The sequence below is a fragment of the Malania oleifera genome, chromosome 10 (assembly GCF_029873635.1).
Source record: "Malania oleifera isolate guangnan ecotype guangnan chromosome 10, ASM2987363v1, whole genome shotgun sequence".
Taxonomy (NCBI): Eukaryota; Viridiplantae; Streptophyta; class Magnoliopsida; order Santalales; family Ximeniaceae; genus Malania; species Malania oleifera.
This window is the reverse complement of record NC_080426.1, coordinates 66,960,159-66,979,778: the sequence shown is the minus strand read 5'-3', so window position 1 is coordinate 66,979,778 and position 19,620 is coordinate 66,960,159. Positions and strand designations below refer to the sequence as shown.

Here is a 19,620-nt window from a genome sequence, read left to right as displayed (position 1 = left end):
TGTGTCTATGCTTCTGCAGCAGGCTTAGCGGGAAACATTAATAGACAATTTTGGAAGATACAGATAATATTATACAAAGGAGGCAAGGAAATTTTTATTAGAAAGGATTTGAGTGATCACATATGAACATGCAATAAAGGTTATAAGACAATGACGATGTGGATATAGAAACTAAAATGAGTTCGGTGACATGATCTTAGAGTTTTCTATGTTATGTGATCTTATAACAATTCATGCGTGCTTTAAGAAGAGAGAACACTTAATCGTTGTCAAGACTCGAGTGGATAAAATAATAGTCAAACGGATTGTTTTCTTATCCAGGAGGTTGGATTTTTTATAATGCAAGGATTATACAGCAATCCTGAGAAGTAAATGAGATAAAGAGTGTTAGTGTTCGATATCTGTTTTAGAAAATGGAAGTGAAAGGTTAATATAGATAAATAGAAGAGAAGTGGGTGGTGGAACCTAATGGGAGAAAGCATGATAAGATTTGAAGATAAAATGATAAAAGAAGCTAACTAGGGAATAGAAGCTAATGTAGATACAGACACCTTTTAGAATAGAATGATAGTTCCATTAATGATATAGTGAAAGAGTTTTAGTTGAATCTAGAGGGGAATGCATGACTAGTGAATGGGAGTTGGTAGTGGGATGAGAATGTTGAAAAAGTAGTTAAATGGGTTGTAAGAGAAGCTAAATTTAGAGCATATAATAATTTGTTTACTAGACTAGGTAAAGATGGGGGAAAAGACATTCAAACTTGATAGGGCAACAAAAGGAAAGAGTAGACACTTGGATAAAATCAAGTACCTAAAATGAGGACGATGGTGTTATAGTTAAATAGGAAGATATAAAGAAAGATGGAAAACTTAGTTTAATGGGCTATTTAATGCAAATCAAGCAAAAAATTTAAACTTTGTAATGAAAAATGAGGAACAGACTAAAAGTTTGAGATATATCCACAAGATTAGAATGGTTTGATTAGTATTTATAGTATTGCAGTGGGGAGGGATATTGTGTTGTTTTGCATTTGTAGTTTGCTGATGATGCCATTGCCCCCCGCCTTTTTGATGATAGGTTCTAAAAGGGCGTCCTCGGGCCATAAGACTTCCCGCTTTGCGAGGGTAGGGAGAAGGTTGTCACAGTGACGCATCCTTACCCCCTACTTTTATGCAGGAAGGCTGTTTCCTTGGGCTTGAACCCATGACCAACTGGTTACAAAGGATCAACCTTGCTGTTGATGAAGACTTGAGCAACCTTACTTTTGATGATAGGTTATACCTTTGAAATATTTATACTATTTTAAATTTTGAATTATTATTAGGGTTAAAGATTATTTTTGGTAAATGTGAACTAGCTGCTATTTATTTGAGTCGAGGTCATTTCTAGCTTACTATTTTTGGGTTGCGGAATTTTACAATGGCCTTTGACATATCTAGAGGCTGTAATCCTTGCTATATGAGGTTTGGGTCCTGTGAACAAAAGTTTCTTTGTCTCTTGATGAGTGGAAGAAACTTTAGGAACATTAATTGTGCATCTACCTTTTACTATTTGATACATCTGTGTTACTTAATGCATCAGCGACAAACCCTTCAACAATTGTCCTTAATTGATGGTTATCCCAATGCCCCACTCTTTTAGTACTACTACCAGAACAACAACAACAACAACAAACCAAGCCTTAAGTCCCACTAGGTGGAGTTCGCTTCACTCTTTTAGTACTATTGAAGAGGAATTCCTTTTGTGTCCTCATATGGGTAAAAGCTCATTCTTTAATAGCTTTGAGACACATTCCTCTTGCCAATCCTAAATAAGACGTCAAGGCAGCTTTACCCTGGGGTAGGTGCTTTCTTCATGAGCATCTGTTTATGATGTTGTGTCCTATTTGCAGAAAGAAAGTCGTCCAACTCAAATGTAGATTATGTAGCTAATGCTGCCTGGTACATAATCTACACTTGTTGTCAGAACTGCAGGAGGACAAGTTTGTTTAATATTCTTGGACTTGGGGGTGATTCATTTCACTTTTTTGAACTTCTAAAAACAAGCGTTTCTTCCTAGGGTGGGATTTCTATAGTAAGTAGAAAATTAGTATCAAATGTCAATGAGATTTAGTGGTTTTTGCCTTACTGAAGAAAGAGATGCAAGGAATAGCTCATTAGATCCATGCCACTTTGTACTCCTAGTCTTTAAGCAAAATGGCATTTACTTTGCCTTGCTCTGTAGCTAGAATAGATGGATGGAACGGAGAAAGCTAGTTCTTAGAGTGATAAAGATGCAGATGAAACTTCCCTATAAGGTAGAACCTCCTAAAAGAATATAAGGTTTTCATGAGGCTGATCTTCAGCCACCATCTAAGCATGGATACCTTAATTTTCATTTTGGAAGAATTGGCTGTTTGCAAGGCAAATAGGTTGTTTGAAAAAAGTCGTCAAGGGGCCTGGATAAAGCTGTCTTCCACTCCTTTTGAAAGCAGGGGGCAGGGACATGAGCTTTATAGTAGTTGAATTGCCCCAACCTATATCCATATTCGATGGATAGGACTTTTAGAATCATCATAAATAAGATATAGAGTGCTAGACTATTATGAAATTTCTTGACTAAATAAGTTTTTCAATGCAACTAGAAATTTCAGATGCTAATTGTAGCATAGGGAGTTGCTTACTAGTTACTACCTCCTTCAATGATGTAAGAGAACGTAAGGTTGAAGATTAGAGGTAGTAGGCTAGGAACTAAGAAGTTCCAATCATGTTGCTATAGCTATATTATTCGCACATGCAAGTCAAACATTGTTTTCAATGAGCCAGAGTAACTAGCATCACTCATGATGCAAAAAGAAAAGCTAACAATTAGTCTTTGACTAACTTGGGCAAGTAAGGCAAGGAAAAGAGGTGAAGGATGTCTATTGCAAATTTCTTACTGTTGCAAATTTCAAGTTCATGACTTAATCCTTAGTGAAATTTACTGAACATCCCAACAAGAAGAAATTTCCTGTAAAATGAGAAAAAAAATTCAGACGAAAAGGCGAGGAAGCACGCACTTGGACTTTGGATGGCGAAATACTTGTGTTTTGGTAGCCAAAGATTGGTACATCTAGGCTGAATCAGTCTTGGGAGAGGGAGAATGCAGCAAAACTGAGAGAAATGGGTAAGAAATGAAGTCGAAGTTAAGGGGTTGTCAACAATTCCATCAGGCTTAATGATTCATAATGGGTCTGTAATGGAATGCTAATGGCTGTTATAGCAGCGTTACTAGTCATTAAATTTTCACCCTTGATGTTAATGCGGCCCGAAACAGGATCGGTGCTTGGAAAAACCATTCTGCAACACTATCATGCTATGTAATAGCTGGTTTTTGAAATCAACTTGAAAATCTTCAATTATCTACCATTCGAAGGGGATTTAGTGGAATGCAAAAAGAAAAGAGGAGGAAAGTGGTTCATTGGAGTTTATTTCTTGAAAATTGTTTTCTTTATTTATTCCTCAAGGTCTTCTTCTCTATTTTATTTCATGGTATCGGAGAGGGTGCAACCTGCTTGTTTAGACAAATACACACACACACACACACACACACCCCGATACGCGCGCACGAACATACACACACATATATAACATTTCTCACTAGAAATTGTTCTAGGAAAATTTTGAATCTGTTTAATTTGGATACTGGTCAATCTTGGTTTGGCATGGTTTTTGTGCTATTGATTCCTAGAAGAATTAACATCTCCATTAGGTAAACCCTTTCTTATCCTACCTTTGGACTTGTATTTTGTTTGTGCACATTCAATAGAGGCCTCCCTAATATATTTTGCAACATCTCCAATAGCATGCTTTTTACTCTCTTTCACTTAATAAGTCATGAGAGTTACCCTCCGTTTGGTTTACAGAATGAAATTGAAGTAGAAAAGCAGTTGAAGGAGGAATGGAATCAAGGTAGGAATGAAATTGCTTTTGGAATGTAATTACTACACTTGGTTAGTAACATGGAATGACTATGGAATCTAGTTTTAGTGTCTTTCCAACATTTGGTATTCTTCAACAACTTCTATAATGAAATGAAAAATAAGTCATTTTTTTTATAAAAGCCCTAATACATAATTATTTAATTTTGTACTATTATTTTTATTTTGTAATATTGATTTTATTAGTGTTAATACTATTTTTTATTGTTGTTATTATTAGCTTTTTATTTTTTATACTAATTATTATCCTGAAAATAATAATAATAATTTTTTCCTACTTATTATTATTGTTCTTTTTGTTATTTTTATTTTTATAGTAATAAATATTATTTCTATTGTAATTATTATTAGTTATTATTTTTTATTATTTTTACTATAATTATTGGCCTCAAAATAATAATAATTATTAATTTTCATTTTTATTATTATTGTTTTGGTTATTATTATTTTAATACTAATAAATATTATTATTGTTATTGTAATTGTTATTTGTTATTGTTTTTATAATAATAATAGCAATTAGTATTATTATTTGTTGTTGTTTTTGTGTTTTTATTATTATTTTTATTATTTGCAAAATAATGATTATTATTAATGTAATTATTATTTTTATTGTTGTTATTACTACTTTTTATTTATTTATTATTTTTGTAATAATTATTATCTTTAAAATAATAATGATAAATATTTTTTGCCTTTTTATATAATTGTTGTTCTTGTTATTATTATTTTAAAACAATAAATATTATTTTTATTGCAATTATTATTAGTTATTATTTTTATTATTTTTATAATAATTATTATCCTTAAAATAATTATAATAATAATTATTTTGGCCTTTTTTGTTATTAATATTGCTCTTGTTATTATTGTTATTATTATTTTTATAATCATAAATATTATTGTTATTGCAATTATTATTTGTTATTATTTTTATTATAATAGTAATAGTAATTAGTGTTATTAGTATTTGTTGTTGTTTTTAGAATATTTGTTTATTATAAAATGAGTTTGATTCCATGGAATGAAGATCGACTCCAGCCCATCTATACTGGAATCATGATTCTCCCATTTGCAGGAATCATATTCTAGTCGGAATACAATTCCACCCTTGATTCTGCAAACCAAACGCAGGAATGCAATTCCATTCCTAAAATCAAATTCCATTCTAGGCCCGATTCTGCAAACCAAATGAGGGGTTAGTGCTTTTGATCCCTATTAACAATTAATTCCTCTATTTAAGTGGTTTTGGCTTCAATTCTGTTTCTAACTTCCCAGCTAGTCCCCAATGTTCGGCACACTTCATACGTTGTGGGTCCAACATCAGCAAATTCTCAAGTTCAAGTTACAACCTAAGATCTGTAACCATGTTATGTTAACTGTTTCATATTCCATTCATGTTCCTATTGCTCCATGAATAATCGTCCTTTATTTTTTTATGGCTTTTGTGCTTCCCACAGATGTTGTTCCACACCTTTGGATATTTGGTTCCTTTTATTGCTTGTTTCCCTATTTCTTTAAAAATAATATGGGCTATTTTTGTGGCATTGATTGTATAGGTTTGTGACAAGTGAAATTAGGCAAAGCAGCTCAATTGACAAGAAGAAGAGCAGCCCACCTAGAATCCGACAACATCATTATCAGTGGATTCTTGATTTAATTCTCAACTAATGTATGCAATTCATTCCTATAAATATTATTATAGAATATACATAGAGGCCTCTTGTCTTAGGAGGGGGATGAGTGATACATTCAGTGAGCACTAATGAAGAACACAAGCTAGTTGGAGTTCAGGAATTGTTATATTCCATTAAGAGAAAGGAGGCAGATTAGTAAGAAGGTTGCCCATTCCCTTTACAATTGATAAATCTTTGGCATTGCTCCCTTTATAAAAAAAAAGGCATGTGGGAAGTATGGAGAGCTAAGTTGTTGATGTCGTGGGTGGAGGTTATACATTAGAAAAAATTAGCGAAGCTATGATTTTTCATGTGTGATATCCTTCGTTGGAAAAGTTGAAATTTCTAGTTCCTGATTTGAGTCGTGTCTAGTCTTGATTGTGATTCTTGTTAGTTGGGAAAGCATCATTATGTCCCTTTTGCTTCTCGAGTTAGTAAACGGGCAGCTAGCCCTTTCATGTTAGTCCATTCTAATGCTTGGGGTCCTATTGAGTTGTGCCCAAGTTGGGTTTTTGATACATTGCAACCTTTGTGGATGATTATTCCAACTTGGCTATATTTAATAAAAATCGTTTTGAGTTATTTCATCTGTTTGTGCCTTTTGTTCTGTAATAAAGATTCAATTTGGTTTTCCAGTTCAAAAACTTTTGAGTCATGGTTTCAATTCGGTTTTGAATCTTGACGTACCCATGATGCTCTCTCTCCCACGTTGCCCTCCTTTGCGATTGGGAGCATGGTGAGCATCTTCCAGCATCTGTTTCCCAAATATTTTGGCCTGAAACCAATGTACTCTGTTGGGCTAGACTTGAAACTGAATTGAATCCTCAACACATCCACAGTTTTCGAACCCTATCTTTGCCGAATAGAACTGTCGATCGCTTATAGGAAGTCATCCTTGGATTTAGGGTTTGATTCCAACAGCGGTAGAGAGTTCTCGATCAACTTATTCATCAATTGAGACTACTCGTGCGACTTCACCAGTGACAGAGCCCCCTTGTTCGACAGACACTCTTCGATTTTCTTGGTAAGCACTAGTAGGCTCTTGCAAACCTTTCTTCCCTATGGACCAGAAGGGAGGCTATACCAATGAAATTTTTTTGTGACTACCAGAATAGGTAAGATTTGGGTCTAGGATGGTGTTATCAATACAGGGAAGGACTGTGTCTGACCTTGTTGATTGATTATCTACTGATGGTCTTCTATTGGTTGTAGCTCGACTTTTGATTGCTCTTTCATTTGTTACTTGATTACTTGCTGTTTGGTCGTGTTCTTTTGGCTACTGGTACTTAATTTCCATTGCTATACATCCTATGTGTTATAGGGAAGGGATGGAGACGAGCGGACATACTACTGTGAAGATTGATAGGAAAATTTTTAATGCTAATTGCTTGGATAGTACAATGTTCAGGTTGTTTGAATTTACAGGGAGATTCTTCTCTTTTATCTTACTGAAAAAGGAGGAATTCTTATGGATCTTGAGATCTTTGGGGGTGATCTATTCGGGTCTTCTAGGGGCAGCAAATGGGCATTGGATGGTTGCTTTTTTATAAGAGGAGGCAGGATTTGTATACAGATGAGAAGCAATGAGGGGCAGGTTTGTCTATATTGAGAAGCGGTCTTCTAGAGGCCAAAGGCAAACCCAAAAGGAGTATCAGAATGAAGGATCGCTTAAGTTTCTAGAAGCCTTGATGAAGTTGTCTATTGATCTTAAAGGATAGTGCAGCATGAGTTGTGCAAATTGTGGCTCCATGAACATCATTCAACGCAAGAAAAAGTTGGGAAAGCAGAATGTTTTTCAGAACCTCTTGGATAACTGCTTATTCTCTAAAGTTTTCAGAGAGCTTCCAATAAAGGAAAGGAGAACTTCCAGGTAGTTTGGAAGTAACTCTTTCCCAAACACTGGTATTGGGGATTGCAAACTTAGGCCTATACATAATATGGAGTAGGGTTGTTAGCAGATGGGTTGGAAAGGGTAAAAATATTATGGTTTCACATTCGATTAAGAAGATCTTCTGGCTCAAGGAGACTTAATGATTTGGGTATCTTTTCTAGCAACTAGACGAGTAAGCTTTGTGGCTTGGAGCTAGGGTGGGGGGGGGGGGGAGTCTAAAAGGGAGGTCGGGAAAAGTTCTCAAGATAAATTGAATAGAGAGGTTTCTAAGGCACAATGTTTGGAAGACACAAAGGTGATGGAGGAAAATTTGAGGAATGCATTGCACGATACTGACCCACAACTATCTCCTAGCTCAGTCGGTGGTGAATAAGGAAGGGAGTCAAAGATTCTTGAGAGTAGAGGGGACGTAATTCTGACACCTTACTCAAGTTGAGGGAAAGGCAAAGTAGTCAAAGGGATGACGGGCAGAGAGCTGAAGATAATTTGACTAGTGGGGTTGAAGAAGAGGTATCTCTGATATGGAAAATGACTTGAGCAACTTTTGTGGTTCTGAGAAGGAATTGTTAGTGGATTAGTTGTGAGCAGATTTATATTTGTATGAAGAGGATGCCTTGGCACAACTTATAGAGGAAAGCTCCTGAATGTGAGGGAGTGGAAGCCTTGGGCAGGGCGATGACCTCACACAAAGTATACAACTGTTTGAGGAAGAGTTTGCTCAATTGTTATCTGAAATTGTGCAAGGGGGTCCATATGACATTAAACACAATTTAAACTAGATGAAAGAATTGATTGATAAGGGGTCCTGTGCCTGAGCCTAACTTCGACATAGTCGATTTTGTTGATATTCCTTTCTTAAATTCCCTTGAGGGGAGGGGTGTATTGATGAAGAGGCTGTTATTTCTATGTTGGGTCTGAATTTTTTCAAATCTAGAAAAGGTATTCTTCCCTTTCCAAGTTCTACCCGTTTTTTCTTTTGACACTTTATGCCACATGGAGGGTTCATCTAGCGTAGCTCTTGTACTAATGGCGTGGGGGCTAGTGAGAGAGACATTCCAGATCATAATAAACTCCTTGAGGACGTGGGTTTGAAATTAGTTAGTCTAGTAGGGGTCGAGGTGAAATTGCTAGTGAGCCCTAGAACTTATGAGTCGAAAAAAAAAAGGGTTCAAAAAGAACTTAAGAACATGGTTCCTCTATCAATTATGAGGAGGGAAGGGAGTTGAGAAGGTAGGGAAATCAGTGAATTTATGAAAATTTTCAGGGCTGGAAGACCTTAGAAATAGGGGGCTAATTAAAGAGGTCCTTCTCAGATGTTCTCTTGATATTGTTCTGATTCTAAACGCTCAACTTGAGAATGTTGATTTTTTTTTTTTTGGGTTGGGGGGGGGGGGGGGGGGGGTGGGAGAAGGTTGTTAGAGGGATTTGGGAAGGATGTTTTAAGGTGGGCCTTTGTACCTTCTCAAGGGTCAATGGTGGTATTTTGGTGCTGTGGTACACTCGTTCTATTGGTAAAGGGGATAGCCTAGCAGGCCTTCTCTAATTCCTTCTTGGTTTAAGTGAAAGGCTGAGGATAATGGTGGGTATTGTCGGTGTATGACCCCTCTTGGCCAATCCGTAGGAGCCCTTTTTGGGATGAGCTTTGTTATGTGTTTGGATTTTTTTGCCCTTAATTGGATTGTGGGAGGTGATTTCAATTCTATGAGGTTCCCCCTAGAGAAGAAAGGGGTGATAGAGTTACTAACTTATTGCTACTATGCGAAGTTTTGACTTTTTTATTAGGGAGTATGGTTTGCGAGATCTCCCCTTTGATAATGCTAATTTTACGTGGTCCATGGGAGGTGCTAGAGCGGTGGGAAGTAGGCTTGACAGATTCCTTTTTTGTACAGAGTTGGATGACAAGTTTCCTAATAGTTCTCAATCTATTTTATCTAGGCCCGCTTCTGACCACTTTCATCATGTTGAACTTGAGGAAGGTTGCTTGGGGTCCTACTCCTTTCAAGTTTGAAAACATGTGGTTGGATCATGATTCCTTTAAGCCCTTTGGAACTTTTGGAATGAGGATGTGGAGAGGGGTTGGGAAGGTTTTAAATTCATGAAAAAACTAAAAAGGTTAAAAAGGAAGTTGAAAGATTGGAATAGTGAGGTCTTCGGAGATTTAAGGTTTAGAAAGGCTAGTATTTTAGGAGAGTTGGCTGAGTTAGGAAGGAAAAAAATAGTATTCTCTCGGGGGAGGAAGAGATGAGAAGAGTGTTTTGAAGAATGAATTGGAGAAGGTGATTTTCAAGAAGGCCCTATTAATCTCACTCACCTTTGCATAAAAACTCATTTTTGTCTTTCCTTTTCTATACCAGGTTCTCTTTCTTTTTCCTCTCATGGTTCCACTCTCTTTTCTTTATTCTCAACCACCTCTCTATTTTCTTTTTCACTCTCTCTTTTTCTTGAGGTTTTGGCCTCACCCTCATTTTTATTTTCTCTCATTTTTCTTTCTTGTGTTTTGGCCTCACCCTTTTTTTTTTTTTTTTCTCAATCTCACTTTTCAGCTTCAATTGGTCCTTATAGACCTGTTTTGGGGTTAAAGGAGCAAGCTTGATTGTTTTTGCATCCTTTACAAAGTTGTACATGTTCCTAAACCCGTCATGAATCACCCTCCTATCATACTGCCGCTGCCTCCCCAACAAAGTATGGCCAACATGCATAGGAAGTACATCACAAAGCACCACATCAATATACCTCCCAATGGTAAAAGTTAGAAAAACTTGCTTATTGACCTTGACCTTTCCACATTCATTCAACCACTGCAACTTATAAGGTCTAGGATGCTTCAGTAAAGGTAAGCTCAATTTCTCAACTAGGGTGGTACTAGCTACAATGGTGCAACTTCCCCCCCCCCCGGGGGGGCGTCTGTAATGATACTACGCACCTTGTTGTTTACATAACATCTAGTATGAAATATGTTCTCTCTGCTCCTGCTCCATTTCATCTACCTCAATTTGCGTATTGAGAGCACGTCTACCAACAAGAGATTCACCTTCTACGGGATATTCCACTCCATCATCATCACTAGCATTGACCAACTCGGGCATCTCATCACTATCGTCCTCCTTCTCTGTCATCACCTCCCCATTGTCACGCATAACCATCACCTGCTTGTTTGAACATTGAGACACTATGTGCCTTGAACCCAAACATTTAATATATCTAATCCTTGAAGGTTGGAAATCTACCTTCGGTTTGTTCTTGCTAGTTCCCTAATCTTTTCCCTTTGGTGGTTCAGCCTTCCCGTTTACCACAGCTCGATCATTTCTATCCCACTTTGGTTTCCAAGGAGTGCTAGAAACTGAAGTATACCTTGCTGTTCTCTTCCTCTTTAACCATCTCTCCACCTTCATAGCCATGTGCACCATGTCTTCTACCTCCTAATAATGCTGCAACTCAACTATATTGGCTATGCCCCTATTCAAACCACTTAAAAATCTGGCCATTGTGGCCTCCCGTTCCTCCTCTACATTAGCCCGAATCATAGCCACCTCCATCTACTTATGGTAATCCTCTACACTCCTAAACCCTTGTGTAAGGTTTTGTAATTTTTGGTAGAGGTGTCTATAGTAGTGGCTAGGTACAAATCTCCGCCTCATGAGAGCTTTCAACACAGCCCATGTTTCTACGGGTCTCTCATGATTCCTCCTCCCATTGGTCACTAATTGATCCCACGAAATAATTGCATAATTAGTGAACTCAAATACCTCCAGCTTCACCTTCTCCTCTGAATAATTGTAACAAGCAAAAATCAACTCTATTTTCTTCTCCCACTCTAAATAGACTTCAGGGTCAGTCCTACCTTGGAAAGATGGGATTTTCATTTTGATGCTCCCAAGGTTCCTATCTACCCCATCTCGGCCCCTTGGATTTCTCCTAGGTTCTCTTCCGCGCCTACCTCCTCTAGGTCTGCCCATTCCACTCCTTCCAACTTCAGATGTTATGTCTTCCTTATCCTCGTCATCTTCTTCGTTCTCATGCTTATTTTCAACGCTAGGCTCGCGTCTCCTTCTATCTCGCCCACCTTGCAGATTTCTAATCGCTACCTCTTGCTGATCCATCTTATCCCTCACCTCCCCCAATACCAAATTCAACCGTTCAAACTGTTGTCGCATGGCCTGCAACACAAAGAATGAGTTACTCGCCTCCTCAGGTGTTGAGTCACTTTTATGAGACATTTTTAATGCGCTGCAAAACAAGAATGTTAGTGGTAAAACTTCACACACTCCCTTACGTGTTATGCTCAAATATTGTCACTCCACTCGTGTTTTACTCTTTTGGCCTTTTCCAATACTATTCTCATCCACTCTTGCCTTTTACCTCACCTGTTCTCCCTTTCAAGTTCTTTAAGAATTGGTTGGACTAAATCAAGACACAACCTTGTATTATTCTAACCAACAATAGATTCAAGAAACAAGAAAGGAATAAAATGACACGGATCTCAAGGAATTTGTATGAGGAAAAGAGCAATTAGGAAACAAGATACTAAAGATGATATATTCGACCCCTTTGAAGGTAAAGATCTATCAACACCAAATCACTTCAATTTTCAGATTGCAAAGTATATCAAACAACCATTTCTGAATTTTTTTTTTTTTATAAATATAGATTCTGTCACAAGAAGCAACACTAATTGCAATTTTCGAAAAAGATTGATCTAATTTCAACAAGAAGAAACAAAAATAAAAGGAATCAAAAGCAAAGATTACAGATCTGGAAACTACAACAAAGATTCGTGTAATCAATTAAAGAATTCGCATAAACGGGAGGTTTGTGCACCGGCTTGCATTTGTTTTTTTGTAGATATGAATTCTTGAATCAAGTACACAAGTAATCAATTGTGAAAATCGCATATCTGAATTCAAGCACACGAAATTAACAAGAATGAAGAAGGAATTGCAGATCAGAATAGAAAACCCTAGAACATGCCTAAGACAACCCAAATGCAAGAATTAAAAAGGATAAATCAGACTTGATTTGGAGCCTGTGCTCTAATACCAAATGATGTGAATCCGTGGGATCGAAATCCCTTGAACCCACAAACAAATTGAAAACTTGCCCAAGAAAGCTAAGAATCAAGTCAAGATGATTTAGACCCGTTGAAATCTTGTTTCAAGAACCTAGATTCAGTGAGAACGCCACAAAGGGTTTGCCTTTGATGAGTTCTTAGTTCAATCAAGAACAAGTAGAGAAAACTGAAAATTCTCTATGAAGAAAACTTCATTCACGTTCAACTTATGGAGAATGCGGCTACGAGTTTGTTTTTAAACCCCTCCATGAAACCCTAGGGCTGACTAAGGCCTACATCAATTAAAAGACATGGGTTAACAACTCAAGTCCAAATCACCTTAAACTACACTCCTATAGGTAATAAAAGAAGTCCACTTAATGAATTAAATAGGCCCAAACGCCTACAACCATAGGAACGTAAAATAGGCCCACACGCCTATACTTAATGAAATAAAGAGTCTACACTAAACCACTAGGCTATGCCGCCCTCCTCTGTAGCTTGTATCACATGGATTAAAGTTGGTTCTTCTTCTTTCAAGCTCATCTTGAATGTTGGGGTCTTGCTCGATAAATTTGCACACTCGGTCCAAGTGGATTGCACCAATCCTTGCATTTGCTTCATTGATCTTCTTAGCTCTTGATCTTGAGATTGGCCCATCGGGAACTTGCAAGGGATCTTTAAGACTCAGTCCACCATGGTGCCCATCAGTTTGACAAGTAAGAAATAACATATTCAAAAAGTAAAGGTTGTGGAAATGATCATGCTAGGATGGATGAGTAAGATTCCTAAAGATAAAGTAAGGAATGAACATATTAGTGATCAGTTAGATGTATTAAGTGTAGAAGGTAAGGCAAGGTGGTTAATATGGTTTGGGCATTTACAATTCAAAACAAGTAATGTTCTAGTGAGGAGGGTGATTTAGTTGTTGTTGGAGGCAGTAGGAGAGGGAGGGGTAGACCTAGAATAACGTGGACTGCAATAGTTAGTGAACATGATTGCACTTAACTTTATGATGATTTTGCGCTAGATATTATGTAATGATGGAAAAGGATTTATAAATCTCACCACACCTAGACTTTAGGCCTGATGCTTGGGGCAAGAGTATATTGAATTTTGGGAAGATATGTATAGCATTTTATAAGGGATATACCAACATCTAAAAAGATGTTCATAGGTGCTGATTTCAATGGACACATGGAAAGGATAATATAGGCTATGAAAAAAATACACGGAGGCCATGGATATGGAGATAAAAATGAGGTTAGTGATACAATTTTAGATTATGCCATGTCTTACGATTTGGTTATGATGAACACTTAAAAACTTCCAAAAGTGGGCATAATAAAAGCCAAATAGACTTCTTTTTACTAGGAACGGGGATCGTCTATCCTGTAAAGATTGTAAAGTTATCCCAGGTGAAAGTTTGGCTATGCAACATAAGAGTTCTAGTATAAGATATATATATTTAAAAAATGGAAGAGAAAGAGTAACATAAATCAACACTAGAGAACTAGATGGTGGAGCTTGAAAGGAAATAAATTTTAAAAAAAATTATCAAAGAGTGTGATTGGACAATAGGGGGTAAGGTAGATGCAAATATTGTTTAGAATTAAGTGGCTAGCTCTATTGTAAGGATAGCAAAAGAGATTTTAGGTGAGTCCAAAGGAAAATACTCGGGTAGTAAAGAAAGTTGTTAGTAGGATTAAGAAGTCCAAAAAACCGTTCAAACAAAAAGAAATTGGTATAAAATATGGCAAAGTTGTAGAAATATGGAAAATCTTGAAAAGTATATAAGGCAAGCAAAAATGCAAAAAAGACTTACTGAAGCTAAACGTAGATCTTATGATACTTGATATACTAGACTAGATCCAAAAGAAGAAAGAGACATTTATAAACTTGTCAAAGTTAGAAAAAGAAAATGCAAAGATTTAAATAATGTATAATGTATGAAGGACGAGAATAATAATTTCTCAAATAGAGAAGAAGACATAAAAGAGAGCTGGCAAATATACTTTGATAAGTTGTTTAATAAAAACCAAAATGAAAGATTGAACTTAAAAGTGACAAATGAAGAGAAGACTTAAAATAGGGGATTTATTTGCAAAATTAGAGTCTTTGAAGTTAAGATGGTGTTAAAAAAGATGAAAAGTGGGAAATATATAGAAAACATACCAATTGAAGTTTGGAAATGTTTAGGGAGTAAGGGAAATATTTGGTCAATAATATTTTTAGCTTTATTATAAGAACCAAGAAAATGCTAGAAAAATGGAGGAAAAACATGTTAATATCTTTATACAAAAACAAAGGTGATATTCAAAATTGTAATAACTATCGTGGAATTAAGATTATGAGTCATACGATGAAATTATGGGAAAGGATAGTTGAACAAAGAATAAGACTAGAAACGAGGATTTTAGATATTCAATTTGGTTTTATGCCTAGGAAATCAGCAAGAGAAGCCATTTATCTTTTAAGAAGATTAATGAGAAAGTTTTAGGGAAAAGAAAAGGTATTTGCATATGGTTTTTATTGACCTAGAGAAAACATATGATAGAATACCTAGGAAAGTTCTTTGGTGGGTCTTAGAAAAGAAGGGGGTTTGCAATAGATATACTGAGGTCATTAAGGATATGTATAATAGATTTGTGATTAGCGTTTGGTTGTAAGAGGGGAATCTAAAGCATGGTTCTTAAAATTGCGATCTGGATTGTAGGATCTTACGATTCTATGATCCAGATTCACCCAAACGATCCAAGTAGAAACAAAAAATGGAATCAAGTAGAATCATAAAATCAAATTCGTAGAATCATACCAATCCTTCTCTGTTGCCTGGATTGGGATTTTTTTTTTTTTTGGGCTTCAATAATGTGGCCCAATACATGTTTTTATTCGCCCAAAGGCCCCAAGAGGTTTGTGTTTGGTCCAAAGTCTTCTAAACTGGGGAAAAATGCCTCCCATCCGTGAACAGATTTAGTGGAATCTGCACCTGACTTCCCTGAAGTTCGACATCTCAGTCCTCAACTCATTGAAATTCAGCAACCGAGTACCTGAATTTCTCTCCTGTTCAACAACCAGAGAGCCCTCCATCTGATGACTGGTGTTTGATCAGCAGCAGCTAGCAGTCTTGCTGTTTGATCAACAGTTCTTTGGTGTTCAACAACCCCTGGGGTTCGACAAAAATTCAGTCCTCAGTCCTCAGTTCTCAGTTCTCTTCCTTCTTTGGTGTTCGACAAGAACACATCAGTCCTCTTCAACACAGAGTTCTTGTTTGATAAGCAGCAGCCAAGAAAAGAGCCAAGCCAGCTGGCCGAGCAGAGCTGCAGAGGTATGCTTTGAAACAAATATTTTGTTTCTTGAAAAGACTCAATAGTGAGCACTGTTTTTCTCCTCCTTTTCTTGCCCCCCTTCTTTTTCTTCTTTTTATTGTTTGAACTTTTTTTTATTGTATTTTTAACTTATGCTTATTAAGTTACTAATCAAGTTTTTAGTCTTAGGACGTGTCATAAAGTTCCACATATATAATTTTTTAATATTTATTTTACATTGAAAGTAGAATCTTATGATTCTCGATCTGATTCTACAATTCGATCCTGCAGACCCCTCCAACAATCCCACTTAGAATCCCAATTTCTAACAACCTTGATTTAGAGATTTTCCAATCACAATAGGAGTACATCAAGGTTCTACTTTAGTCCTTATCTTTTTACTTTACTAATTAATGAACTTACTAGAAATATCCAATATGAGATCCCTTGGTTTATGTTGCTTATAGATGATATTGGGTTGATTGATGAAAGTAGGAGTAGAGTGGAATCTAAGTTAGAACTTTGGAGAACTGCATTAAAGTCCAAAGGTTCAAGGATAAGTAGGAATAATATATGAAATGTAATTTCATTAACATGAGGAGTAGTGGAGAGAAGATTACACTTGATAATCAAGAAATTATTAGCACCAACATATTTTGATATCTTGGATCTATTATGCAAGCAGAAGGGGAAATTGAAGATGTAATACATAGAATTAAAACAGGTTAGGTAAAGTACAAGAGTGCATCGGATGTGTTGTGCGATCGTAGAATTCCCTTAAAATTAGAAGTTAAGTATTGTAAGACGGCTATAAAACCAAATATGCTTTATGGTTTGGAATGTTGGGCAACTAAGAAACAATATGCACAAAAAGTAAAAGTTGTCGAAATGTGAATGTTAAGGTGGAAGAGTGGTATAACATTAAAAGATAAACTAAAAAACTAGTATATATGAATAATTTAGGCATAGCACCAATCGAAGACAAGGTAAGGAAGGGGTGACTTAGATGGTTTGGACATTTTAAAATGCAAGCCTAGTGGAACACTTGTGAGGAGGAGTGAGTTATTATTTTTGGCATGAAAAAAGGGGTATGGGTTCTAAAATAACTTGTAATGAGATTTTAGCCCTTAATCTAATAGAGGAAAATGCTCTCGATCTGGTGAATTGGAGAAAAGGAATTCATTTAGCCAACCCCTCTTAGTGGGACTTAAGGCTTATAATTAGTTGAGGGGACTTGGTACATATCCCTTATGTAGGTTGTAGTTCCATCTATCTAATATATCTTTTTTTTTATTTGTATGAAATATTATCTGGTACCTTAATTATTTGCAGGATAAAACATGAGAACATCAGACACAACCAGAGCAGAACTTGCTCTTGTAGTTTTATATTTGAATAAAGCCGAAGCGAGGGACAAGATATGCAGGGCAATACAATATGGTTCAAAGTTCTTGAGTAGTGGGGAGCCTGGTACTGCACAAAATGTTGACAAATCAACCAGCTTGGCACGTAAAGTTTTCCGTCTCTTTAAGGTTAAGTTTTTATTCTATATTTTGACGTTATTGCCATGATTCTTCAGCTGTATAACCTGATTTTCTGTTGCATAGGTTGTTCTAGTATCCTAGTTGATGATTTTGTTGGAATTTTCTTGTGCCTTTTTTCCTTCTAATTAATTATTATCAGTGGTGCCTTATTTTTGCTGTTTATGATCTGTTACTCAGGATTCGTCTTTTGAGAGAGAGAGAGAGAGAGAGAGAGAGAGAGAGAAGAGAGAGATGAAACTCCTTTCTGGATCATTTTCTTTCCTTTCCCCTCTTGAATGAACCAAATGTAGCTTCAATATAAAGAGGATCTGACAATGAACTTAAATTTATTACTTCATTTTTCATATTTATGTTTCATCCTGTCAATTTGCAGTTTGTCAATGATCTACATGCTCTTATCAGTCCAACCCCTGAAGGAACTCCCCTTCCAATTGTTTTGTTGGGAAAGGTATGATGAAAAATGCTTCTTAAGAATCTTCTTAATAATTTTTTTAATTTATTTTTCTTTGTTTTTTCATTTTTATTTGTGACTTTCTATCTAATCGCAATGGTTGTTTCAGTCAAAAAATGCATTATTGTCTACCTTCTTGTTTCTTGATCAAATTGTCTGGCTTGGTAGAACTGGCATTTATAAGGTATGGTGTAACTTTTTTTTCCCATATTTTTCTAGATGGTTTGAATGGGAAAGTTGGGATGAATAGATGAATGGATATTGTTGGTTATATGTAGAACAAAGAGCGTGCAGAGCTGATTGGCAGGATTTCTCTCTTCTGTTGGATGGGTTCCTCAATTTGCAACACTTTGGTTGAAGTATGTAGCATTTCGCCATTCTCTAATTAGTTTGTTTCCTGGCACAAATTGGATTGATGTGTTTCACTCCTTCCAATTTTAGGTTGGGGAGCTTGGTAGGCTTTCTGCATCAGTGAAGAAATTGGAAAGGGATCTGAAGAACAGTGATAAATATAATGTTCATACTTTGTCGTTATTTTCCAGGACTTCCTATTTCTGATTTTTTCTCTTTTGGGTCACTTTTTGTGTTTTTTCAATGCAGAATGAGCAATATCGTGCTAAACTTAAAAAATCGAACGAGAGGTCACTAAATTTAGTTAAGGCAGTTATGGATATAGTAGTAGCTGTAGGGCTGCTACAATTGACGCCCAAGAAGGTGACTCCCCGGGTAACTGGAGCTTTTGGACTTGCTAGTTCTCTCATTTCGTGTTATCAGGTATCCTCCCTCATTATGTATGATTAATATTAATTTTTGTTTCTCCTGGGCACCAGGTAATCAATGGTTAAAAAAAGTATACAAATAGAAAATTGTAAAATTAAAGCAAAGTTAGGTTGAGCAATGGATTGAGATTTTTTTTGGGGGGGGTGGGGAAGAGATGCTGTTCTTTTTTAGAGCATGCAGTATTAATTTAGAAACAAACACGTACATATTCCATTGAATTCAACATCATGTGATATTCTTGAATATCTCATTACAAATTTTACTGTTTTGTCATTCAAATATGCCCACATCATGCATACAACCAACCCCCTCCCCCCTTCTCCCTTTTTCTACTCAGAAGGGCACATCTGCCCTTTGGGGAGATGCAAGAGATCCCCTCACCTCTTTTTTGGCCTCCATATATAATTATTTATGCTTCAGATACTATGCTCTTTCTGAATTGACAGGGTTCATTATTTGTATTATGCAGTTACTTCCTCCGCAGCAGAAATCAAAGACGCCCTGAGAAGCAGATCAAGCTGTTCTCTGCGTGTTTCAACGAGGCGTCTAAATAATCGTCCAGACTTGTCAACTTCACTTCTATTGGTGTGTATGATTCCCAGCGAGTTTTAGCTGGTTGAGTGAAATTGAAATTTCACCTCATTTAGCCCCTTTATATTATTATTATTATTATTACAGGAACAATAATAATAATTATAATATGTATTGTGTCCTGTATTTTATTTTATTTCATATATTTCGTCTGTAGTTGGAGCCCAATTTATTGGGTCATTAGAACATCAAAATGCCTAGACATGCTGGATACCTGCTTGGGTTCATCCTGTTATAAGAAACTGAAGAATATATGGAAGTGAAAAGTAAGCGAAAAATCAGAGTGAAAAAAATTCATGTTAGGTTATAGTGAGAAAGGAAATAAGAAAAATAATAATTAATGGATGAAAAAATAATTTTATATATGATAATAT

General features: G+C 36.2%; 1 protein-coding gene across 3 annotated transcripts in view; it reads left to right on the top strand.

The window, feature by feature from the left end:
- Nucleotides 1-19,368, top strand: part of LOC131166951 (peroxisomal membrane protein 11C) — a 29,205-nt gene extending 9,837 nt beyond the window's left edge. For 2 of the 3 annotated variants that reach the window (XM_058125615.1, XM_058125617.1), the window contains 7 exons: nucleotides 17,213-17,412; nucleotides 17,798-17,872; nucleotides 17,985-18,059; nucleotides 18,154-18,234; nucleotides 18,317-18,391; nucleotides 18,476-18,649; nucleotides 19,125-19,368. In XM_058125615.1, the coding sequence (XP_057981598.1) occupies nucleotides 17,221-17,412; nucleotides 17,798-17,872; nucleotides 17,985-18,059; nucleotides 18,154-18,234; nucleotides 18,317-18,391; nucleotides 18,476-18,649; nucleotides 19,125-19,160 (708 nt within the window). In that variant the 5' untranslated portion in view covers nucleotides 17,213-17,220 and the 3' untranslated portion in view covers nucleotides 19,161-19,368. Of the gene's footprint in view, nucleotides 1-5,517; nucleotides 5,631-17,212; nucleotides 17,413-17,797; nucleotides 17,873-17,984; nucleotides 18,060-18,153; nucleotides 18,235-18,316; nucleotides 18,392-18,475; nucleotides 18,650-19,124 lie in introns of all 3 variants that reach the window. The other variant, XM_058125616.1, reaches the window with a different exon arrangement.
- Nucleotides 19,369-19,620: the final 252 nt, after the last annotated feature.